The sequence below is a fragment of the Bombina bombina genome, chromosome 4 (assembly GCF_027579735.1).
Source record: "Bombina bombina isolate aBomBom1 chromosome 4, aBomBom1.pri, whole genome shotgun sequence".
Taxonomy (NCBI): Eukaryota; Metazoa; Chordata; class Amphibia; order Anura; family Bombinatoridae; genus Bombina; species Bombina bombina.
In genome coordinates this window covers 72,006,581-72,033,598 of record NC_069502.1, presented here as the reverse complement: position 1 = coordinate 72,033,598, position 27,018 = coordinate 72,006,581, and the positions used below count along the sequence as shown (strand labels likewise).

Genomic DNA, 27,018 nt, shown 5'->3' with positions numbered 1-27,018 from the left:
TAAGTTTTGTTTCTGCTGGCTATTTCCTCTGCTCACAGAGTTATCTGCATTTCCGTGTGATCCTCTTTATCTAATTTTTCTTAATTTTGCATATTACGTGTTTTTTTTTTTATCTCCTAAGGTTGTCTCTTCGAGCTTTATAAATCAGGAGATTGTAGGTTTTCCAGAAGGAAGTTTGTTACTGAATTTAGATTTGGTCGAGCATTAAAGTTCTTTCTTCATGATACCAAGGTTTTTCGACAATCCTCATACTTGTTTGTCTTGTATGCTGGGAGATGCAGGGGTCAGAAAGCCTCTGGCTACCCTTTTTTGTTTGGTTTAGAAGTATCTTCATTTGGCATATATGGAGGCGGGAACAGCCTTCTGCAAGTATACAGCTCTTTCTAAAGGCCTTTATGGAACAGATCTCTTAGGCGGCTTCTTGGTCTTCTTTAAATATTGAAAATGAAAGAAAGGCAAATAACTGTAAAGTAGCAAGTTCCAGTATATATTTAGACTTCAGTGGCAAGTGCACAATGACAAAAATGTGTTTAAAATGCTGATGTGTCCAAAATATATACAGCGAGAGTGGAGCATACACTCCCAAATGTGTGATCCAAAGTTAATAATGAAAAGGCAAACAGCTTACCACATCTTCAGAAACTTTAAGCATTGGTTGCCACAGCAGAGACCACCCACTGGTTCTGAGCCGTCGAGTGTCTGTGTTCTGCCATCCAGAACACAGAGTATATTGCTGCAGATTGCCGTACAAACCAGACACAAGGCTGACTTAAGGCTGTGCGTTTAACCTTATCCAGGTGTCAGCTTCGTTCCACTGACATGATGGGCAGCTGTTGCTGAATGGACTCTCCCACACGCCCACAAATGAACAATGCACCTAGAGATAAATCAGCAAACACAGCTTCTTCAGAAATAGATTCAGGAGTGTCAATAAAATTAAAACGTCCATTTATTAGAATACAAAGGGGCTGATTTAATAAGATGCGGGTGGACATGATCCGCTGTAGTGGATCATGTCTGCCCGACATCGTTAAATGCCGACAGCATACGCTGTCGGCATTTAACATTGCACATGCATTTCTAGTGATATGCTTGTGCAATGCGGCCCCCTGCAGATTCACGGCCAATCGGCCGCTAGCATGGAGAGTCAATCATCCTGATCGTATCTGATCGGGAGGATTGCTGTCCACCGCTTCAGAGGTGGCAGATGAGTTTAGACCGCTGCTTCTTAACTTATGTTTCCGTGCGAGCCTTACTGCTGCGTTCACAGCATGTTAAATTGGCCCCAAAGTGTAAAACTATCAGGGCACAGCACGCAGAAGTTAGCAGCTGAAGTGTTTCCTGCCTACACGGCACTTCATCAGAGCTCAGCTTTCATATGGTTTGGAATAGCTTCAAAATTTAAACACCCTGTGAAAAGCAATGTGAGACTTTTTGCATGGGACTTCTGATGGGCTGGAATTAGAGGTGTTTGATTTCCTTTCAGTAAGTATACTGAAGTCATAATCTGCTTCCTTGCTTTCACTTACCATCTCAGCACTCAAAAAAATAATCTCCATTCCCAAGTTTTCGCTGCAGAGACATTTCCTACACCTGTACTGATACCATAAAGGGACAGTATATACCAATTTTCATATAACTGCATGTAATAGACACTAATATAAAGAATAAAATGCACAGATACTGATATAAAAATCCAGTATAAAACATTTTAAAACTTACTTAGAAGCTCGCAGTTTAGCTCTGTTTAAAAGGTTAGCTGGAACACCCACTGAAAGTGGCTGTATAGCAGAAAAAAACAGATACCCCCCTCCTCTGCATATGAAAAGACTCTTTACACAAACAGGGGCAAGCTGGAGGAGGTATACATCATTATACTTCTAAAAATTTGGGGCTTGGATAGGAGTCTGAAAATCAGAGCAATGTTATTTAAAAATAAGCAAAACTATAATTTCTCCTACATTGGTGTGTCCGGTCCACGGCTTCATCCTTACTTGTGGGATATTCTCTTCCCCTACAGGAAGTGGCAAAGAGAACACACAGCAGAGCTGTCCATATAGCTCCCCTTAGGCTCCGCCCCCCCAGTCATTCTCTTTGCCGCTCTAACTAGTAGCACCTCCACGGAGGTGGTGAAGAGTATGTGGTGTTTAGTTGTAGTTTTTATTTCTTCTATCAAGAGTTTGTTATTTTAAAATAGTGCTGGCTTGTACTATTTACTCTGCAGCAGAAAGTGATGAAGATTTCTTATAAGTGGAATATGATTTTAGCACCAGTAACTAAAATCCATTGCTGTTCCCACGCAGGACTGTTGAAACCAGAGAACATCAGTTGGGGGGATCAGTTTGCAGGCTTATCTGCTTCAGGTATGATCAGTCATTTTTCTAACAAGATCATGTAATGCTAGAAGACTGTCAGAAAATCCCTCTGGGATAGGTAAGCCATTTTCCTTACAGTATAAATAGATGGCTTATATTAAGGGCTCTATGCTGGTTGACACTAATTGTGGGCTTTATTGATTGCTTTTAAGCATATTTTTGGCAATACATAAGGTGTTTTTTTCAAAAAACACTTTTGGGGTTTAATTTGTGCCTGGCACTTGGTTAGACACCTATTCTAGTCAGAAAGGCCCCTCCACTCTGAAATGAAGAGGAAGGAAGCCTCATTTTCAAGCCTCAATTGTGCAGCATTTTTTGACTAGGCAGTTCATGCAGTTTCATGTGGGGAGTCCAGAGGCTCAGAAAAGGACTCCAGACAGGTTTATTTGCTACCAAATTTATCCCTTAGGAAGTAAAGGTTACACAGTGCAAGCTGTAGCAGGGGACTGTACTGTGTTAACCTGTTAATAACTGTTATTAGCTCCATTTTGGGCACTGAGGGGTTAATTGGTCTGAAAATGTGTGTGCTATCTTTTCAATGCATTAAGACACTGTGGTGAAAATTTCATTAAAATCGGATGTGTATTTAATGGTTTTTTGAGGTTTCAATAATAAAGTGTGCATTTTTATTATTTAAAGAGACAGTAACGTTTTTGTAAAAAATAGTTTTTATTGCATTGAAGTTCTGTTAAAGTTTGTCAAACATGTCTGATCCTTCAGATAGCCTATGTTCTGTATGTTCAAAGTCCAAGGTGGTTCCCCCATTAAATTTATGTGTGAAGTGTGCCATAGCGTCCAAGCAGCTTAAGGACCATTCTTTCACACTTAAAGATATAGCCCAAGATGATTCTTTAGCTGAAGGTAGTGGAGATAGCTCGCTATCCTCTCCTTCTGTGTCAATACCAGCTATGCCCGTGCCAGCGTTGCCCAGTACATCTAGCGCACCAATGATGATTACCATGCAACAGTTAGCGACAGTAATGGATAACTCTCTTTCAGCATTTTTATCTAAACTGCCAGCCTTTACTAGGAAGCGTGATTGCTCAGTTTTTAAATACAGAGAATGAGCAAGCAGACGCAGAGGATAATTTATCCGTAGTGCCCTCACATCAATCTGATTTGGCGGTGAGGGAGGGCCTGTCTGAGGGAGAAATTTCTGACACAGGGAAAGTTTCTCAGCAGGCAGAGCCTGATACCATAGCATTTAAATTTAAGCTAGAACATCTCCGCGCCCTACTTAAGGAGGTCCTAGCTACACTTGATGATTGTGAACCTTTGGTGGTTCCAGAAAAATTGTGTAAAATGGACAGATTCTTAGAGGTCCCAGTACACACTGATGCGTTTACGATACCCAAGAGGGTGGCGGATATAGTGACTAGGGAATGGGAGAGACCAGGTGTACCTTTTGTTCCCCCCCTATATTTAAGAAAATGTTCCCCATTGTTGACCCCAGAAAGGACGCGTGGCAGACGGTCCCTAAGGTAGAGGGAGCAGTTTCAACACTAGCTAAACGCACGACTATACCAATAGAAGATAGTTGCGCTTTCAAAGATCCTATGGATAAAAAATTAGAAGGTTTGCTTAAGAAAATTTTTGTTCAACAAGGTTTTCTTCTTCAACCAATTTCTTGCATTATTCCTGTAACCACGGCAGCGTCTTTTTGGTTTGAGGAATTAGAAAACTCGCTCCAGAAGGAGACTTCTTATGATGAAGTCATGGACAGAATTCACGCTCTGAAGCTGGCTAATGCCTTCATTACGGATGCCGCTTTTCAGTTAGCTAAATTGGTGGCGAAAAATTCAAGTTTTGCAATCATGGCGCGCAGAGCGCTTTTGGCTAAAATCTTGGTCGGCGGATGTGTTGTCCAAGACAAAATTGCTTAACATTCCTTTCAAGGGTAAGACCCTATTCGGGCCAGAGTTAAAAGAAATTATTTCGGATATCACTGGGGGAAAGGGCCATGCCCTCCCACAAGATAGGCCTTTCAAGACTAAAAACAAGTCTAATTTTCGTTCCTTTCGCAATTTCAGGAACGGACCAGCTGCTACCTCTTCAGCCACTAAGCAGGAGGGTAACGCATCCCAGCCCAAACCAGCATGGAAACCATTGCAAGGCTGGAACAAAGGTAAACAGGCCAAGAAGCCTGCTGCTGCTACCAAGACAGCATGAAAGATTAGCCCCCGATCCGGGACCGGATCTAGTAGGGGGCAGACTTTCTCTCTTTGCTCAGGCTTGGGCAAGAGATGTTCCGGACCCCTGGGCACTAGAAATTGTCTCTCAGGGGTACCTTCTAGAATTCAAAGACTCTCCCCCAAAGGGAAGGTTCCACATGTCTTGCATATCTTTAGACCAGATAAAGAGACAGGCATTCTTACATTGCGTAGAAGACCTTTTAAAGATGGTAAGAACAAGGGAGGGGTTTTTACTCAAACCTGTTTGTAGTTCCCAAACAGGAAGGAACTTTCAGGCCAATTCTGGATTTAAAAATACTAAACAAGTTCCTCAGAGTTCCATCATTCAAAATGGAAACCATTCGGACAATTCTACCAATGATCCAGGAGGGTCAATATATGACTAACGTGGACTTAAAGGATGCATACCTACATATTCCTATCCACAAAGAATCACCATCAGTTTCTAAGGTTCGCCTTTCTGGACAAGCATTACCAGTTTGTGGCTCTTCCCTTCGAATTGGCCACTGCTCCCAGAATTTTCACAAAGGTGCTAGGGTCCCTTCTAGCGGTACTAAGACCAAGGGGCATTGCAGTAGCACCTTATCTAGACGACATTTTAATTCTAGGGTCGTCCTTTCACAAGGCAAAGGCTCATACGGACCTTGTTCTAGCCTTTCTAAGGTCTCACGGGTGGAAGGTGAACATAAAAAAGAGTTCTCTGTCCCCGTTCACAAGGGTTCCCTTTCTGGGTACAATAATAGACTCGGTAGAAATGAAAATTTTTCTGACGGAGGTCAGGAAGTTAAAACTTTTGAACACCTGCCGAGTTCTTCACTCCATTCCAGAACCCTCCATAGCTCAGTGCATGGAGGTAATAGGACTAATGGTTGCGGCAATGGACGTGGTTCCTTTTGCTCGAATTCATTTAAGACCATTGCAACTGTGCATGTTCAAACAATGGAATGGGGATTATGCAGATTTGTCTCCCCAAATACAAATGGACCAGATAACCAGAGACTCACTCCTCTGGTGGTTGGCTCAGGATCAACTGTCTCAGGGAACGAGTTTCCGCAGACCGAAGTGGATCATTGTCACGACCGACGCCAGCCTCTTGGGCTGGGGTGCGGTCTGGGAGTCCCTGAAAGCTCAGGGTCTATGGTCTCGGGAAGAATCTCTTCTTCCGATAAACATTTTGGAATTGAGAGCGATATTCAATGCGCTCCAGGCGTGGCCTCAACTAGCAGAGGCCAAATTCATCAGATTTCAGTCGGACAACATGACGACTGTAGCGTACATCAATCATCAGGGGTGAACAAGGAGTTCCCTGGCGATGAGGGAGGTATCCAAGATCATAAAATGGGCGGAGGATCTCTCCTGCCATCTATCAGCAATTCACATCCCAGGTGTGGACAACTGGGAAGTGGATTATCTGAGTCGTCAGACTTTCCATCTGGGGGAGTGGGAACTTCACCTGGAGGTTTTTGCCCAGTTAACTCAACGATGGGGCATTCCAGATCTGGATCTGATGGCGTCACGTCAGAACTTCAAAGTTCCACGTTACGGGTCAAGGTCCAGGGATCCCAAAGCGACATTAGTAGATGCCTTAGTGGCGCCTTGGTCATTCAATCTAGCTTATGTCTTTCCACCGTTTCTTCTTCTTCCCGGGTAGTAGCCAGGATCAAACAGGAGAAGGCTTCGGTAATTCTGATAGCTCCTGCATGGCCACGCAGGACTTGGTATGCAGACCTGGTGAATATGTCATCGGTTCCACCATGGAAGCTACCTTTGAGGCAGGACCTTCTAACTCAAGGTCCATTCGAACATCCAAACCTAGTTTCTCTGCAACTGACTGCTTGGAGATTGAACGCTTGATTCTAGTGAAGCGTGGCTTTTCGGAATCAGTCATAGATACTCTGATCCTGGCTAGAAAGCCTGTCACCAGGAAGATTTACCATAAGATATGGCGGAAATATCTTTGCTGGTGTGAGTCCAAGGATTACTCATGGAGTAAGATTAACATTCCAAGGATACTATCCTTTCTCCAAGAAGGATTGGAGAAAGGTCTATCAGCTAGTTTTTTAAAAGGACAGATATCTGCTATTTCTTCTGCTAGAAGAGTGTCTGAATTGTCTGCTTTGCAGTGTAATTCACCTTATCTGGTGTTCCATGCAGATAAGGTTGTTTTGCGTACCAAACCTGGTTTTCTTCCAAAAGTTGTTTCTAATAAGAATATTAACCAGGAAATTATTGTTCCTTCTCTGTGTACTAATCCAGCTTCTAAGAAGGAACGACTGTTACACAATCTTGATGTGGTTCGTGCTTTAAAGTTATATTTACAAGCAACTAAAGATTTCAGACAAACATCATCCTTGTTTGTTGTCTATTCTGGTAAGAGGAGAGGTCAAATAGCGACTGCTACCTCTCTTTCCTTCTGGCTAAAGAGCATCATCAGATTGGCTTATGAGACTGCTGGACAGCAGCCTCCTGAACGAATTACAGCTCATTCCACCAGGGCTGTGGCTTCCACATGGGCTTTCAAGAATGAGGCTTCTGTTGAACAGATTTGTAAGGCAGCGACTTGGTCTTCACTGCATACATTCACTACATTTTACAAATTCGATACTTTTGCTTCTTCGGAGGCTATTTTTGGGAGAAAGGTTTTACAAGCAGTGGTGCCTTCCGTTTAGGTTACCTGACTTGTTCCCTCCCTTCATCCGTGTCCTAAAGCTTTGGTATTGGTTCCCACAAGTAAGGATGAAGCCGTGGACCGGACACACCAATGTAGGAGAAAACAGAATTTATATTTACCTGATAAATTCCTTTCTCCTACGGTGTGTCCGGTCCACGGCCCACCCTGGCATTTAGTCAGGTTTAAATCTATTTTTCCAAACTTCAGCCACCACTGCACCCTATGGTTCTCCTTTTTCTCCTAACCGTCGGTCGAATGACTGGGGGGGCGGAGCCTAAGGGGAGCTATATGGACAGCTCTGCTGTGTGTTCTCTTTGCCACTTCCTGTAGGGGAAGAGAATATCCCACAAGTAAGGATGAAGCCGTGGACCGGACACACCGTAGGAGAAAGGAATTTATCAGGTAAATATAAATTCTGTTTTTTTTTAACAAAAGCCTGTATGGGCTATATAAATGGATCATCTACAAAACATTTATGCAAAGAAAAATGTGGGGCAAGATTACATATGCGGCGTCGCCCGTTAAAGCCAACGTCGGCTATTTTTAGTCGGATATTGCTATCACATATATGGTGCTGCATATAAATGACGTCCGCTATTTTTACTCCAATAAACTAGCATAGGACAGGCATCGCGAGTTGGTATCACATATTCAGCGCAAGGACTTATGCAGCGAAAATTTTGAAATTTTACTCCATTTTCATTTCGACACACATGGGTAGGTGCAGCAAGCCTTACGCAGAATATGAAACTATCGTAACTGCCTAGAAGTATTAACAAATATCTAACGCATGTGCAATATCTACCTGTTAACCGTCATCCCCCCACTGCAATAACTAAATAAAATGTATTAACCCCTAATCCGCCAACCCCCACATCGCAAAGTACTTAATAAAGTTATTAACCCCTATTCTGCCACCACCCCCGCAACACAATATACTTATTAAAACTATTAACGATCTGAGCCGTCATTAGCACCTGACTGAGACAATTTGTGACGGCTCAGAGCCTTTGTTAACACTCAAGGGGTTAACCCCTAATCCGCCATCACCTCTTTACCCAGCACACATTACCATTCAGACTCTGTTAAAGCAAGGTGACAATAAACCTTTTAAAGTGTTCAGAGCGTTTATGAAAAAAGCCTTATTGGAGCTCTCTAACTGAACTGAGATCATTACCCCTCAGAGGTGCCTGTCAGGACAGAGGTTTGACAGAAGTTTAGCTAGTCAGTTAAAATCTCCTGATGTGGAGAAATCACAGCCCCTGCGGGCAAAGTGTGGATTTATACACCAATTTCCCTGTCTACAGGCTGTTTTTGAGGAGAACTCCATCATTAAACAGAATAATTGAGTGCTACGCTGGAGTGTCTTGATAGTGAGATCGCTCAAAGGTGGTAAAGTACCCACACATCAGGAGTTTAGTGCAGGGGTGTTAGTCTAAGTTCACAGAGGGAGTTATTTATTATTGAGGGAAGCTGTGCCAATTCAGTACTATATATCACTTTATTGTCCTATAGTGACAGTATTTATATTCTGCGTACCAAATATACTACTATATATTACATTATTGCCCAATAGCAGGGGTGTCAAATTGGCATTATTTGCAAAGAATTGATTAGGGTTGCCAAAGAATATAACATTAAAACACACTTGATACAATTTACAAACAACAAACTTAGCAATGGCAAGATATGCAGGTTGTGTGCGGCCCCAGTGAGTTACACTTGTATGGATAATGGCCTGCCTAATGAGTTTGAAATCCCTGCCCTATAGTGACATTTGTTAAGAGTCTTGTACAACCTTACTGCTTGTCATTTATCTCCTAATATTGTAAGACAGAGCATTGCAGAACTATCCCTACTACACCTATTTAGTCTAATCCTTCAGAGAAAGACCCTGCAGACATCAGTCCTCAGACAAAACATTTTTTTTCAGGTTTCCCCTCCTGCACAGTTATGTAGTTGCTGTGCAGAGGGGATTACCAACTCTCAACCCATATTACATGCTGTCCCTTCTTAGGGAACTTGTCCTCCTCCAGTAGGTACATCTCATGCAGGAAATTTGGATTTTCCCCCTGATTTTAAACTTATCCTTTATGCTCAAATTAAGGAGGTGTTGGGGGTGATGGCATCTTCATTTAAGCACAAGCGCATGTCTTTGGGAAGTACGGCATCTCTAGTTTAAGGAACAGATTGCGGGTTCTTCTAAAAAGAAAAGAGTTCTGGAATTCTCCCCAGAATCTGTGTTGACTGACTCAGAGTCATGTTCTGTGGGTGCATTTTTGTCAGCGGACGTGATTCAGCTTCTGAGCTGGATTTAGATCCTTCGTCTTTTTTGTTTAGACTGGAACATCTTCAGTTCCTCCAGCATGAGTTTCTGGTAACCTTAGGTGTTCAAGAGACATTCTCTCCAGAGAATAAATCTGTTAAACAACTGGATCTCTTATTTAAACCAATAACTAAACCTCCAGAAGTTTTTCCACTTCCAGATGCCATTTTCAAGTTATTTCTAAGGTATGCGAGAAACCGGGTATTCCGTTTGTTCCATCTCCTAAATTTTAAAAGATGTTCTCTTTATCTGCCTCTTAGAAGTCAGGTTCCAATAAGCCGTCCTGGAAGACTGGAGGTTCTTGGAACAAATCAAAGCAGTCCAAAAACCTTCATCAGGTGAAGATGCAGCCCCCATGCCAGAGATATCTCAGGTCAGGGGCAGATTGAACCTGTTTCATCAGGCCTGGTTCAGGTCTGTTCAGGTCCCTTGGATGTTGAACATTGTTTTATTTAGAAGGGTACAGAATAGGCTTTCGCATCAGACCTCCTTGAGGGAGGTTCTTTCTGTCAACAGTAAGATCATACTAATTTAGTCTCCCTCCTTCCTTCTAGCATCTTAGCATTCAGTCTGTGATTCAACCTCGCCTTTGAGGCAACTTCAATTGTGTTGGGATCTTCTTACTCAAGGTCCGTTTGTTCATCCAAATTTAAGCTCTCTCAGCTTGATGGCATGGAGATTGAACATTTAGTTCTTCATCAGTGAGGTTTCTCAGATTCTGCTGTAAACATTTTTGTTCAGGCCAGGAAGCCTGTAATCAGGAAAATTGAATGCAATACTTGAAAGTGTTTTTGTCTTGGTGTGAATCTCAGGGTTTTCAATGGAATTCTTTTCGAATTCCAAGAATTATGTAATTCTTTCAGGACAGGCTAGATAAGGGTTTATTGGCTAGTTCCTTGAAGGGTCAAATTTCAGCCCTATCTGTTCTATATCACAAAGATCTGGCAAATATTCCGGATATTCAGACCTTTGTTCAGGTGCTGGTCAGAATCAACACAGTAGTTAGAGCAGCATTTCCCCCATGGAATTTGAATCTGGTACTAAGGTCCCTACAAGTTAATGCCTTTGAACCTATGCATAGGTTAGATATTCAACTTCTGTCCCAGAAAACTTTGTTTCTTTTTTTGATTTGGTCAGCTAGGAGAGTTTTTTAAATTTCTGCTTTGTCATGTGACTTTGGTGTTTCACCAGGAGAAGCAGTGTTGAGAACTCAGTATGATTTTTTTTATTTACCATTCAGACTCCGTTAAAGCAAGGTGACAATAAACCTTTTAAAGTGTTCAGAGCGTTTATGAAAAAAGCCTTATTGGAGCTCTCTAACTGAACTGAGATCATTACCCCTCAGAGGTGCCTGTCAGGACAGAGGTTTGACAGAAGTTTAGCTAGTCAGTTAAAATCTCCTGATGTGGAGAAATCACAGCCCCTGCGGGCAAAGTGTGGATTTATACACCAATTTCCCTGTCTACAGGCTGTTTTTGAGGAGAACTCCATCATTAAACAGAATAATTGAGTGCTACGCTGGAGTGTCTTGATAGTGAGATCGCTCAAAGGTGGTAAAGTACCCACACATCAGGAGTTTAGTGCAGGGGTGTTAGTCTAAGTTCACAGAGGGAGTTATTTATTATTGAGGGAAGCTGTGCCAATTCAGTACTATATATCACTTTATTGTCCTATAGTGACAGTATTTATATTCTGCGTACCAAATATACTACTATATATTACATTATTGCCCAATAGCAGGGGTGTCAAATTGGCATTATTTGCAAAGAATTGATTAGGGTTGCCAAAGAATATAACATTAAAACACACTTGATACAATTTACAAACAACAAACTTAGCAATGGCAAGATATGCAGGTTGTGTGCGGCCCCAGTGAGTTACACTTGTATGGATAATGGCCTGCCTAATGAGTTTGAAATCCCTGCCCTATAGTGACATTTGTTAAGAGTCTTGTACAACCTTACTGCTTGTCATTTATCTCCTAATATTGTAAGACAGAGCATTGCAGAACTATCCCTACTACACCTATTTAGTCTAATCCTTCAGAGAAAGACCCTGCAGACATCAGTCCTCAGACAAAATTTTTTTTTTCAGGTTTCCCCTCCTGCACAGTTATGTAGTTGCTGTGCAGAGGGGATTACCAACTCTCAACCCATATTACATGCTGTCCCTTCTTAGGGAACTTGTCCTCCTCCAGTAGGTACATCTCATGCAGGAAATTTGGATTTTCCCCCTGATTTTAAACTTATCCTTTATGCTCAAATTAAGGAGGTGTTGGGGGTGATGGCATCTTCATTTAAGCACAAGCGCATGTCTTTGGGAAGTACGGCATCTCTAGTTTAAGGAACAGATTGCGGGTTCTTCTAAAAAGAAAAGAGTTCTGGAATTCTCCCCAGAATCTGTGTTGACTGACTCAGAGTCATGTTCTGTGGGTGCATTTTTGTCAGCGGACGTGATTCAGCTTCTGAGCTGGATTTAGATCCTTCGTCTTTTTTGTTTAGACTGGAACATCTTCAGTTCCTCCAGCATGAGTTTCTGGTAACCTTAGGTGTTCAAGAGACATTCTCTCCAGAGAATAAATCTGTTAAACAACTGGATCTCTTATTTAAACCAATAACTAAACCTCCAGAAGTTTTTCCACTTCCAGATGCCATTTTCAAGTTATTTCTAAGGTATGCGAGAAACCGGGTATTCTGTTTGTTCCATCTCCTAAATTTTAAAAGATGTTCTCTTTATCTGCCTCTTAGAAGTCAGGTTCCAATAAGCCGTCCTGGAAGACTGGAGGTTCTTGGAACAAATCAAAGCAGTCCAAAAACCTTCATCAGGTGAAGATGCAGCCCCCATGCCAGAGATATCTCAGGTCAGGGGCAGATTGAACCTGTTTCATCAGGCCTGGTTCAGGTCTGTTCAGGTCCCTTGGATGTTGAACATTGTTTTATTTAGAAGGGTACAGAATAGGCTTTCGCATCAGACCTCCTTGAGGGAGGTTCTTTCTGTCAACAGTAAGATCATACTAATTTAGTCTCCCTCCTTCCTTCTAGCATCTTAGCATTCAGTCTGTGATTCAACCTCGCCTTTGAGGCAACTTCAATTGTGTTGGGATCTTCTTACTCAAGGTCCGTTTGTTCATCCAAATTTAAGCTCTCTCAGCTTGATGGCATGGAGATTGAACATTTAGTTCTTCATCAGTGAGGTTTCTCAGATTCTGCTGTAAACATTTTTGTTCAGGCCAGGAAGCCTGTAATCAGGAAAATTGAATGCAATACTTGAAAGTGTTTTTGTCTTGGTGTGAATCTCAGGGTTTTCAATGGAATTCTTTTCGAATTCCAAGAATTATGTAATTCTTTCAGGACAGGCTAGATAAGGGTTTATTGGCTAGTTCCTTGAAGGGTCAAATTTCAGCCCTATCTGTTCTATATCACAAAGATCTGGCAAATATTCCGGATATTCAGACCTTTGTTCAGGTGCTGGTCAGAATCAACACAGTAGTTAGAGCAGCATTTCCCCCATGGAATTTGAATCTGGTACTAAGGTCCCTACAAGTTAATGCCTTTGAACCTATGCATAGGTTAGATATTCAACTTCTGTCCCAGAAAACTTTGTTTCTTTTTTTGATTTGGTCAGCTAGGAGAGTTTTTTAAATTTCTGCTTTGTCATGTGACTTTGGTGTTTCACCAGGAGAAGCAGTGTTGAGAACTCAGTATGATTTTTTTTTTTTACCGGATGTTGTTTTTATTTTTGTAAATATTAACCAGGAAATTGTGGTGCCCTCGCTGTGTCCTTCGAAGAATGATAAGGAACGTTTTTTGCATAATTTTATCTTCAATCTGCTAAGGATTTTAGACAGTCGTCATCTTTGTTTATTAATTTTTCTGGACAGGACGTGGGTCAAAAAGTTTAATCAGTCACTTTGTCTTCTTGGATAAAACAGTTGATTCACAGGGCTTTCTTGGAGGCAGGGAACCTTCACCACTTCTTATCACAGGTCATTCTAAAAGATCAGTTTCCACATCTTGGACCTTCAGAAATGACGCTTCTATTGAACAGATTTACAAAACTGCTACGTGGTCTTCTCTCCATACTTAAACATAATTTTATCGGTTTGATGTTTTTGCCTCCTTGGTGGCCGCTTTTGGAAGGGAGGTTCTCCAGGTCAATGTCTGATCAATGATGTGCCTGTTCACGTTTGGTCCCACCCTTTTTTTTAGGATATTGTAGACTCCACGGCTTGGGTATTGGATCACAACTGTTATGGCTCGTGGACTCTCATTTTGAATATTGTGTGCAGTTCTGGAGGCCATATCTTCAGAAGGATAGAAACAAACTGGAATATGTTCAATGGAGGGCTATTAAAATTGTACATATTTTTATTTTAAATAAAACTTACCAGGAAAGTCTCAATAACCTAAATATGTATAGCTTAGAAGAGAGAAAGGAAAGAGTTCATATGATAGTAACTTTCAAGTATATTACAGTGCTTCATAAAGCTGAAGCTGCAAGCATTTTTCATAAGACAAAAAAAAAATTCAAGGGGTCATGATCTCAAACTAAAGAACACTGTGTGAGGCTTCAATAATGCCTGGGATTAGCATAAAGCTATCCTATGAACTAAATAAGTTTAACGTTTTAGGAAATTTGGACAGATTTGTTGGGCCTCTGGTTCTTATCTTCTATCAAAATCTGTTTCTATGGAGCAGTTGCCCAGCAGCACAAATGGGCACACAGACACCCAAAGCAAAATGAAATGTAGCAGGACAGAAGTTGACCTGCTGGACGTTATATAATAGGAGACCAGTAGAACCAATGAATAAGACAGGGCTGTGTCTTCTGGTACACGATGCACTGCCAGATGGATGGACTCTTTTTTTGTGTTGTATTTTGCTGGCAATACGTTTACATGTTTACATGCGTGCTGTTGCTGTGACCCAATCCATGAGTCTTATAAAAGGCTCCCTTCTTCTTTTTTTGCTGACAGATAGTTGACATTTTCTGGGATGCATATCTGCACCCTAATGCTGCTGGTGACTGACTCTGCACCATTCTACTGTAGCAATATGAAGATGGGAATAATATAATGTGTACTGTGTATTATTATCCACCCAAGAAAAGTAACTTTAATATTTTATTAGCAAAAATATTAAAACAACTTTTGGATTGTAGCAATTGGCTTTTTTTGGGTATACCTGTACCAGCTGTGACTTGGGCACATGGCTAGGCACATCGAATGAAAGTAAGAGATAAAAGTGAACCGTATGTAATGTAAAATATTTTTGTGTAATGTTACTGTTGCGTTATAATCACACTTTATTGGGCACACTTGTTTTTCCCTATCTTTTTTTACTTATCCCCCAGCCCCCTTACCCCAGCTTTCCCAGTCCCATTTCTAAACTTGCAGCCTCCCTTATTCTTCTTTCTTATCTTTCTGTCACTCTGTATTACAATGCTGTGATCTGCTGGCAGAGTGAGTGTTAAGTGAACGCAAGCTGGGAGGCTTATAGCATGTTTGTAAGGTATCCTCTAATGGGGTAAGTGTTGGCAGGCTAGGTAACGAATGAACAAAATAAACCATTTTTTTTTCTGCACCTTCTTTCCGTCCATTTATTCATCAAAAGGATCTGCTTGTTTTGCATTTTCAAATTAATACAAAGAATCTGAATGCACATGTCTATTTGTTTACCACGTACATAAATTATATTTATCATTGTGAGTACCAGACCTGTATTCCCCAAAACAGAGACATTTTCCAGTTATTTGTGTGGGTAAAAGAAAAAGCACTGCAATTATTAAAGGGACAGTCTATAACAGAATTGTTTTTGTTTTAAAAGATAGATAATCCCTATATTACCCATTCCCTAGTTTTGCATAACCAACACTGTTATAATAATACACGTTTTACCTCTGTGATTACCTTTTATCTAAGCCTCTGCAAACTGCCCCTTATTTCAGTTCTTTTGACAGACTTGCATTTTAGCCAATCAGTGCTGGCTCCTGGGTAACTTCTCATGCGTGAGCACAGTGTTATCTTATATGACACACATGAACTAACACCCTCTAGTGGTGAAAAACTGTCAAAATGCATTCAGAAAAGAGGCGGCCTTTAAGGTCTAAGACATTAGCATATGAACCTTCTAGGTTTAACTTTTAAATAAGATACCAGGAGAACAAAGCAAAATTGGTGATAAAAGTAAATGGAAGAAAATTGTTTAAAATGTTATGCCCTATCTAAATCATGAAAGTTTATTTTGGACTAGACTCTCTTTATTGTTCATATGCAAAGAATGTATTTGTAATAATAGCTATGGGTGAGAAAATGTGCAGCAGTGAAAGGGTTACTAAGAATTGATATAACAGGTCATTTGAGTGTTACATTTACATAGAATTCTCTTATTCCCAGGGCGTTGCAGAGGCAGAACTGGAGACAAGTTTGGAAAGGACATTTAAAGTGTTTTTTCAAGGCTTCAGTGAAACGGTAACCAATCATTTTATTCCAGTGATTGTTTTAAAAGGTCTCATTAGATGATATAGAATGTGCCCTGGGCTGCGAGGAATTACTTTGTGATCACGTGCAATTATTGTGGGATAATTTGTTGTATAAATATTAATACAGATACAAAGCAATTGCAACGATTACGTTGTTTGGAGAATATTTTTATGATATTAAGTAAATGTAAACTATACGGTACTATCTCTATAAATTTCATTATTGTTCGCTAAATCTAGTTTGCTACCGCCATTACATTAAAATACAGTTTCCAGCTGAACATTTTGCAAAGAGAAGTGTACACTACTACTATACATGCAAATTACTTTGATGTGCATTTCACTATATTATGTATGTAAAGTACCCACATTAACCCTTGAATTCAATTTATACCTAAAGAATAATAGGTGCTTCAAATCTTAGCAGGTTTCAAAGCCAGGTGCAAATCCTGCGGCACACCACCATCCCAAAATTTTACAAAATGACACATTGTAGCCTAATACAGGATATAACTATATATATATATATATATATATATATATATATATATATATATATATATATATATATATATATACATACATACACATACTGTATGTACACACACACACTGTACTGTGCTGTCATGCCATGCCTCCTACAATCTATACATGACATATTGACATTCATTCACAAACAATCATAATGATTGTCTGTGAATGAGTGTCAATGTCATGGTTGTAAATGACGCCTGATGAGCCTGTCACATACCTCCCAATATTTCAAAATTTGAAAGAGGGACACCCCCGCACTGTTGTCAGTCTGCAGCGGCACACCTGAGGATCTCTCACGGCACACTAGTCTGCCACGGCACACCTGAGGATCTCTCACGGCACACTAGTCTGCCACGGCACACCTGAGGATCTCTCACGGCACACTAGTCTGCCACGGCACACCTGAGGATCTCTCACGGCACACTGGTTGAAAAACACTGCTCTAGTCCATGCATGTGTACGTGTCTGAGGTCTGATGCTGGAGGATGGTAGCAAACAAAGTATTAATATCACAGATATAGCAAAAAACAAAGTTTAACCAGGCTTCAAATATAAGATAAAGATGATTTATTTGTAATTATCTTAAAGCATATCAGAACAAGCTCGGTCTGACACGTTTTAACTTCTCCAGTGTGCTGTATTCATAGACCATAACAATCATGTTGCTATATTGAGGCATTTACAGCATTTGTGATATGTATTTTGTAAAGCTGGTCATGGGGGTGCCAGCCCAAGTGGTGTAACTACAGTTCTTTTTAACCTCCATATATCTTCAAAGGAAAGTAACTCTGGTATTTAAATAGTTTGTAATATAGGGACATAGGACTGTATACTTTCAATAATCTTTAAACTGTAAAGATCTATATATAGCTTACTGCCGCTTTGTGTGTCCGATCTATAGACCTTTTACAACTCAGAATAAAAAACATAGCAGACGCTGTAGACGACCTAATTTACAGTAAATGCGTCAGCAGTCTGACCTGAAACTTATCGGAACAATTCTGAAATATAAGATAGCCACCTCATAAATTGTTTACATCTGAAGCTGGATTCCATTGAAACGATACTCCAAGCCGTGTTCTAATTTAATTGGTTATATTTGTTAAACATTACAACATAGATTTGTATTTTATTGGTTTTTTTCTTTTAAATGTGCAACAATAATTTATCACCGTTTTATTGTTAGATTTATTTTTGTTTGAATTGTTTTAATGGATTCTGAAGAAAAAGGAAAATAGTCATTTTTTGAAAACTGAAATACTGTAGTGATGGACAGGAAATGAAACTGATCTTGCTAGTTGATTGGCATTTGTTCTGCATTTAGCTCTAACCCTTTTATCACCTTCACATTCCAAGAATGGTGTTAGGTTTTAATATTCCAGGTGGTTTTAACACTGACAAAGTTGGCATGCCAGAAGATGGGGCAAGTGGGCAGTTAGGTGAGTCATTAAGCTAAAATCAATTAGGACAAATTAGAGTAGAACTAAATACTTTTCTATTGCCAAGATTAATTATTTAGTCAATCTAAAATTGCACGAGAGAAAGGTATCAATCACAGAATAAGGAGAGATGGGTGTTTGCCTTATTAAACTGACACCTACTGAGAGATTTTTAACAAGTGTCTCTAAGTGTCGTCGTATCAGGTTTGTGCTTCATATACGCATCCACTTTGCTGCTTAGTTTACAAAATGCAAACCACATAACAGGAGACAATGCAAAATAAATAGAAACATCCTTCTTCAGTAAGACACAGTAGAAAGACAAATCAGCTGGAAGTATTTAGTCATTTAACAAGCCTGTTTTCCTGGAATTTTTATTAACGGGCACTGCCATGTTAAAGCCTAAGATATCTAATCTCTTCTGCTGGTGGTGGATACAGCGTGGAATACAGGGAGTGCAGAATTATTAGGCAAGTTGTATTTTTGAGGATTAATTTTATTATTGAACAACAACCATGTTCTCAATGAACCCAAAAAACTCATTAATATCAAAGCTGAATAGTTTTGGAAGTAGTTTTTAGTTTGTTTTTAGTTATAGCTATTTTAGGGGGATATCTGTGTGTGCAGGTGACTATTACTGTGCATAATTATTAGGCAACTTAATAAAAAACAAATATATACCCATTTCAATTATTTATTTTTACCAGTGAAACCAATATAACATCTCAACATTCACAAATATACATTTCTGACATTCAAAAACAAAACAAAAACAAATCAGTGACCAATATAGCCACCTTTCTTTGCAAGGACACTCAAAAGCCTGCCATCCATGGATTCTGTCAGTGTTTTGATCTGTTCACCATCAACATTGCGTGCAGCAGCAACCACAGCCTCCCAGACACTGTTCAGAGAGGTGTACTGTTTTCCCTCCTTGTAAATCTCACATTTGATGATGGACCACAGGTTCTCAATGGGGTTCAGATCAGGTGAACAAAGAGCCCATGTCATTAGATTTTCTTCTTTTATACCCTTTCTTGCCAGCCACGCTGTGGAGTACTTGGACGCGTGTGATGGAGCATTGTCCTGCATGAAAATCATGTTTTTCTTGAAGGATGCAGACTTCTTCCTGTACCACTGCTTGAAGAAGGTGTCTTCCAGAAACTGGCAGTAGGACTGGGAGTTGAGCTTGACTCCATCCTCAACCCGAAAAGGCCCCACAAGCTCATCTTTGATGATACCAGCCCAAACCAGTACTCCACCTCCACCTTGCTGGCGTCTAAGTCGGACTGGAGCTCTCTGCCCTTTACCAATCCAGCCACGGGCCCATCCATCTGGCCCATCAAGACTCACTCTCATTTCATCAGTCCATAAAACCTTAGAAAAATCAGTCTTGAGATATTTCTTGGCCCAGTCTTGACGTTTCAGCTTGTGTGTCTTGTTCAGTGGTGATCATCTTTCAGCCTTTCTTACCTTGGCCATGTCTCTGAGTATTGCACACCTTGTGCTTTTGGGCACTCCAGTGATGTTGCAGCTCTGAAATATGGCCAAACTGGTGGCAAGTGGCATCTTGGCAGCTGCACGATTGACTTTTCTCAGTTCATGGGCAGTTATTATGCGCCTTGGTTTTTCCACACGCTTCTTGCGACCCTGTTGACTATTTTGAATGAAACGCTTGATTGTTCGATGATCACGCTTCAGAAGCTTTGCAATTTTAAGAGTGCTGCATCCCTCTGCAAGATATCTCACTATTTTTGACTTTTCTGAGCCTGTCAAGTCCTTCTTTTGACCCATTTTGCCAAAGGAAAGGAAGTTGCCTAATAATTATGCACACCTGATATAGGGTGTTGATGTCATTAGACCACACCCCTTCTCATTACAGAGATGCACATCACCTAATATGCTTAATTGGTAGTAGGCTTTCGAGCCTATACAGCTTGGAGTAAGACAACATGCATAAAGAGGATGATGTGGTCAAAATACTCATTTGCCTAATAATTCTGCACTCCCTGTATAGCAATGTTAAAGGGACTTTAAACACTGATAAATAAAATTAATAAATTGTTCTAAATACTTGTCGTTTGCACTTTTGGAAATACTGACACTTTATAGTCTTTGCTGAATAGGATGCTAAAGGGATACGTTTTGTGACAGACATAAATGTGCTGGGAAGAGAGGTTTCCACTAGTCATACGCATTTGGCTTAATGTACAAATAAAATTATAATTTTCATAATTTTAATAAATTTGAATTTATTTAGTTTTCTAAATTATTTGCACAGAGTACCGTGTAAAGAACATATTTACCTTGGATAGGACTAATATAGAATTTTGTCATATGTGGTAAAGAACACTTTATAAATACAATTTGGCTCTTTATCATTCTATGAACAGACAATCCACCTAGATGACAAGTTTTGCGCTATAGAGGGTGCAAAATGAACTCAACAGTTGCGTTATTTCACCCTCCATAGTTTTACCATTACGAGTTTTTAAAAAGCCGCCTTGTGCATGCGATATGGTTGCGATGAGCTCCATACCGCACAAAATCCAAGCGCGGCTTTGACGTGCTTGTGCACGCTTTCTCCATAGACATCAATGGGGAGAGAGTGTTAGAAAAAAACCTTAACACCTGAAGTACGGAATGGCGATCACCGCAACGCAACCCAATTGATGTCTATGGGGAAAAAAAAAGTTACGTTTAAACCTAACACCCTAACATAAACCCCACGTCTAAACACCCCTAATCTGCTGTTCCCGACATCGCCGCTACCAAAATAAATCTATTAACCCCTAATCTGCCGCTCCCGATATTGCCGCCACTATAATAAAGTTATTAACCCCTATTTCCCCGCACGCCAACATCGCTGCTACTAAATAAAGTTATGAACCCCTAAACCTCTGGCCCCCACATCTAAAAAAACCTTAATTAAACTATTAACCCCTAAACCTAACAACCCCCTAACTTTATATTAAAATTACAAGATCCCTATCTTAAAATAAATAAAAACTTACCTACCTGGGAAATTAAAAAAAACTAAGTTTAAGCTATATATTAAACTAACATAACTATTAGACTAAAATTAAAATAACTGCAAATTAAATAAACTAAATTAAACATTAAAAAAACTAACACTGCTAAAAAAAATTTACAATTACAAAAAATAAAAAATATTAAATTACAAAAAATAAAAAACACTAAAGTGCAAAAAATAACAAACACTAAATTACGAAAAATAACAAACAAAATTATCCAAAATAAAAAAAACCTAGCCTACAATAAACTATCAATTGCTCTTAAAAGGGCCTTTTGTAGGGCATTGCCCTAAAGAAATCCGCTATTTTCCCTGTAAAAAAATACAAAGACCCCCCCAACAGTAAAACCCACCACCCAACCAACCCCCCAAAATATAAAACCTAACTCTAAAAAAAACCTAAGCTACCCATTGCCCAGAAAAGGGCATTTGTATGGGCATTGCCCTTAAAAGGGCATTCTGATCTTTTTCTTGCCCTGAAAAGGTCATTTAGCTCTTTTAAGAAAAGTCCAAACCCTAATCTAAAACAAACCCACCCCAAAAAAGTTGAAAAAAACCTAACACTAACCCCCGACTATCCACTTACAGTTTATATAGTCCGGACATCCAGGTGGCGAAGTCTTCATCTAGGCGGCGAGGTCTTCATCTATCCCGGCGTCGTCTTCTATCTTCATCCCGGCGGCGCGGAGCGGGTCGTCATGATGACATCCGGGCAGAGCATCCTCTTCATATGGTCACCGCCGTATACTGAATCATCAGTGCAAGGTGAGCCTTTTCAAAATGGCTCCCCTTGCATTCCTATAGGCCGATTTTGATTTTTGAAATTCAAATCAGCCAATAGGATGAGAGCTACTGAAATCCTATTGGCTGTTCAAATCAGCCAATAGGATGAGAGCTACTGAAATTATATTATTCTATATGAATAGCCAATAGAATTTAGTTTTTTGCGATGTGGTTTAGGGGTTAATAGGTTTATTTAGTGGCAGTGATGTGGGAGGCCAGAGGTGTAGGGGTTAATAACTTTATTTAGTGGCGGTTATGTTGGCGAGCGGTGGAATAGGGGTTAATATCTTTATTATAGTGTGGGCGATGTTGGGGTGCGGGGGAATAGGGGTTAATAACTTTAGTATAGTGGTGACAATGTCGGGTAGCGGCGGAATAGGGATTAATAAATGTTATTAGTGGTGACGATGTCGGGAGCAGCAGATTAGGGGTTAATAACTTTAATATAGTTTTTGCGATGCAGGAGTACCTCCGTTTAGGGGTTAATAGGTAGTTTATGGGTGTTAGTGTACTTTGTAACACTTTAGTTATGAGTTTTGTGAAACATTTTTGTTATACAAAATCCATAGCTACTGGTCTCAGATTGCGGAACGGATCGTGTCGGTAAAGGCTGGAATGCAAGCATTTTGGCCTTTCCGCAAAACTTGTAATGGCAGCACTATGGAAATCCCATGCAAAAACGTGATTTTTTTGAGTGCGGGATTGACGTTGCGTTACAGACTAAAATGCTTGCAGTACAGCTATACTGACAGGACTCGTAATGACTACGTTCTGGTTTTTACGCTGAAATGGCCATTTTTTCAGCGTTAAAACCCGAAAGCGAAACTTGTAATCTAGGTGATTGTTAGCAGCAATTAGGAACCTGTGCATCAAGCAAAGCCTTGTGAAGCCACTCTCCTCTGCTCTTGTGCAATCAATTGAGCGAGAGCAGGATTTGTCCATCTTCTCATTGGAACTGTCTAGGATGATTTAAAATGGCAAAAAGGTTAAGAAGCAGTGGTCCTAAGATCATAGTCTGACAGGGACACTCATGCAAGCCTATACCTTTAGGTCTCTGAAGCTGCATCTGCAGCCTTGTAAATGGAGCGCCATTGTTGGGCTAAATGCAAGTTCACTTGCCAAAGAACATACTGTGTAGGAACCGTTCATTACTTGTTTGAGTGCTTCTCTTTTCCGGGGTAGGAAAATATCTCTATAGTTTACCAGTCAAGTTACAAAAAATTGCCAGTCCACTCAATGTGAAGAATAGGTAAAAACACTAAATAAATGCTAGATAGAATTATGTTTTCAAATCAAGATTAGCCTAAATAAAGTTATAGTAGTTGTTGAAATATTGAAAAAATATTGAAAAAAGTAAGTTTAAAGTTTTAGTGTTGTAACTTAGGTTTCATTCTCTGCTGTAGCCAATTAGGTACAGTTATTAATGGGCCAATAGAGCATGCAACCAATGAGTGTTAGGAATATAGCAGTGTTAAGTCTGGAGTCTGCACAGGAATTGGAAACCCTGCTATTTTCACTATCAAATCACAGGAATAGAGGACACAAATAATGAGTGTATTGCTAAATTGATTAACTACATATTAATTAAACATGTTGTGTTACAATCTTAGCGTGTTTAATGCCCGTTTAACTTGATACTTATCCTCTGCAGTTTGTAACTAGTTCAGCACTAGTATAATGTTTAGCCTTGCGTATTTGTGTGTTTTCCTACAGAACAGAACCAGTTTTAAGTTTGTTCATCCTTCAGTTATGATGCAGTAAACATTAAACAAAAGAAAAAAACCAACATAACATTAAGGTTACTAAATTTCTAACTTATGTTGCGGTTAGCCACTTTAACCCCATTTTTTAAACTTTTGAATTCTTATTTTACTTGAATGGTTAATTCCTATTCTTTTGATATATTTTGTGCAATAGCACTCATTTTTTAAAACTGAGCATTAAGAACTAATAGGCATTAAACTAAAAGAAACTGAATGAATAATTATAATGATTATGTTAATACGGTAAATTTGCAAATGATGTATTGTTATGGCTCAGAGGTGACTTTGCATAAAACTATATTTATCATTTTTTGGTAGCAGTTGTGTAATCATTCTCCTTGTCATGTAGAACATTAGGATCAGAAACCTTGCTCTGTCATTCATGAGCTCTGCTTGGACGAATGTTTAATCATTTACGTACAGAATAAAAATGTTTATAGTTTCCTGGCTCGCCATGGTTCACCTATTAACATCTGAGTAAATGGATCTTGTCTGATCTTGAGGATTTTTTTTTTTCTTTAAACGTCTCTTGTCTTTATTTTTTTGAGGGTGCCCATACCTAATGATACTGGAACTAATTTTTCTCCTGTTAAGTGTAGTCAGTCCACGGGTCATCCATTACTTATGGAATATTTCTCTTCCTAACAGGAAACTGCAAGAGAATTACCCAGCAGAGCTTGCTATATAGCTCCTCCCCTCACCTGTCATACTCAGTCATTCTCTTGCAGCCTAACTAGATAGGAAGCTGTGAGAGATCTGTGGTGTTTTTTAACTTAGTTTATTTCTACAATCAAAAGTTTGTTATTTTTAAATGGCACCGGAGTGTGCTGTTTATTCTCAGGCAGCTTTAGAAGAAGAATCTGCCTGGGTTTTTTTCTATGGTCTTAGCAGATGTAACTAAGACCCACTGGCTGTTCTCATCTGAGGAAAAGTGAGGTAACTTCAGAGAAGCGGAATAGCATGCAGGGTCCCCCTGCAACAAATAGGTATGTGCAGTAAATTATTTTCTGAGGAATGGAATTGACTGAGAAAATACTGCTGATGCCATTGTAAAGTAAGTTCAGCCTTAAATGCAGCGATAGCGACTGGTATCAGGCTGATGTGTGTGTGTGTGTGCACTGAATGTATTTTCTAAGGAATGGAATTGACTCTGAAAATACTGTAAATACTGAAATAATGTATGAGCCTTAACTGCAGTAAAAGCGACTGGTAGCAGGCTTATTAATAATAATACATAGTTTTCAAATGTATGTTTAAAACGTTTACTGGCATGTTAATCGTTTTTTGTGAGGTACTTGGTGATAAAACTTATTGGGGCATGATTTTTACCACAAGGCCATTTTTGTTTTCTGCATAGAAACAGTTTCTGAGCTTCCCCACTGTTGTAATATGAGTGGGAGGGGCCTATTTTAGCGCTTTTTTGCGCAGTAAAAATTCAGTCACAATCTGTCTACTTCATCCTCCATGATCCAGATCGTCTCTAGAGAGCTCAGGGGTCTTCAAAATCCATTTTGAGGGAGGTAATCAGTCACAGTAGTCCTGTGACAGTGTATTTGACTGTGAGAAAAACGTTAATTATATAATTGTTATCCGTTTTTGGGTACTAAGGGGTTAATCATCCATTTGCTGGTGGGTGCAATCCTTTGCTAACTTAATACATTTACTGTGAAAATTTGGTTGCTATAACTATTTTTGTTCATTGTTATTTCAACTGTGTCAGTTTTTCTGTGCTTCTTAAAGGCACAGTAACGTTTTTTATATTGCTTGTAAATTAATTTTGAAAAGTATTTCCAAGTTTGCTAGTCTCATTGCTAGTTTGTTTAAACATGTCTGACTTAGATGAATCTCTTTGTTCACTATGTTTAAAGGCCAATGTGGAGCCCAATAGAAATTTGTGTACCAATTGCATTGATGCTACTTTGAATAAAAGTCAATCTTTACATGTAAAGAAATTATCACCAGACGACGAGGGGGAAGTTATGCCGACTAACTCTCCTCACGTGTCAGTACCTGCGCCTCCCGCTCAGGAGGTGCGTGATTTTGTAGCGCCAAGTACATCAGGGAGGCCCTTACAAATCACTTTGCAAGACATGGCTACTGTTATGACAGAAGTATTATCTAAGTTGCCAGATTTAAGAGGCAAGCGCGGTGGCTCTGGGTTAAGGATAGAGCGCGCGGATGAGATGAGAGCCATGTCAGATACTGCGTCACAGTTTGCAGAACGTGAGGACGGAGAGCTTCATTCTGTGGGTGACGGATCTGATCCAGGGAGACTGGATTCAGAGATTTCCAATTTTAAATTTAAGCTAGAGAACCTCCGCACATTGCTAGGGGAGGTATTAGCGGCTCTGAATGATTGTAACACGGTTGCAATTCCAGAGAAATTATGTAGATTGGATAAATACTATGCGGTACCGGTGTATACTGACGTATTTCCTATACCAAAAAGGCTTACAGAGATTATTAGCAAGGAGTGGGATAGACCTGGTGTGCCTTTTACCCCTCCTCCCATATTTAGGAAAATGTTTCCTATTGACGCCACCACACGAGACTTATGGCAGACGGTCCCTAAGGTGGAGGGAGCAGTTTCTACTTTAGCTAAGCGTACCACTATCCCGGTGGAGGATAGTTGTGCCTTTTCAGATCCAATGGATAAAAAATTAGAGGGTTACCTTAAGAAAATGTTTGTTCAACAAGGTTTTATTTTACAGCCCCTTGCATGCATTGCGCCTGTCACTGCTGCGGCAGCATTCTGGTTTGAGTCTCTGGAAGAGGCCATTCGCTCAGCTCCATTGGATGAAATAATGAACAAGCTTAAAACACTTAAGCTAGCTAACGCATTTGTTTCTGATGCCGTTGTGCATTTAACCAAACTTACGGCTAAGAACTCCGGATTCGCCATCCAAGCGCGCAGAGCGCTATGGCTTAAATCCTGGTCAGCTGACGTGACTTCTAAATCTAAATTGCTTAATATTCCTTTCAAATGGCAGACCTTATTCGGGCCCGGCTTGAAAGAAATTATTGCTGACATTACGGGAGGTAAGGGCCATGCTCTACCTCAGGACAGGGCCAAATCAAAGGCCAAACAGTCTAATTTTCGTGCCTTTCGTAACTTCAAGGCAGGAGCAGCATCAACTTCCTCCGCTCCAAAACAGGAAGGAGCTGTTGCTCGTTACAGGCAGGGCTGGAAAGTTAACCAGTCCTGGAACAGGGGCAAGCAGGCCAAGAAACCTGCTGCTGCCCCCAAGACAGCATGAAGAGAGGGCCCCCTATCCGGAAACGGATCTAGTGGGGGGCAGACTTTCTCTCTTCGCCCAGGCTTGGGCAAGAGATGTCCAGGATCCCTGGGCATTGGAGATCATATCCCAGGGATATCTCCTGGACTTCAAGACTTCTCCTCCACGGGGGAGATTTCATCTTT

The 27,018-nt window shown here is 40.2% G+C and overlaps 1 protein-coding gene across 1 annotated transcript in view; it reads left to right on the top strand.

Annotated features, from left to right (window-relative positions):
- EPHX2 (epoxide hydrolase 2) overlaps positions 1-27,018 on the top strand; it is a 422,238-nt gene that overhangs the window by 155,406 nt on the left and 239,814 nt on the right. Inside the window, exon 13 of the mRNA XM_053709506.1 lies at positions 15,959-16,033. Coding sequence (XP_053565481.1) covers positions 15,959-16,033 — 75 coding nt within the window. The remainder of the gene's footprint in view (positions 1-15,958; positions 16,034-27,018) is intronic.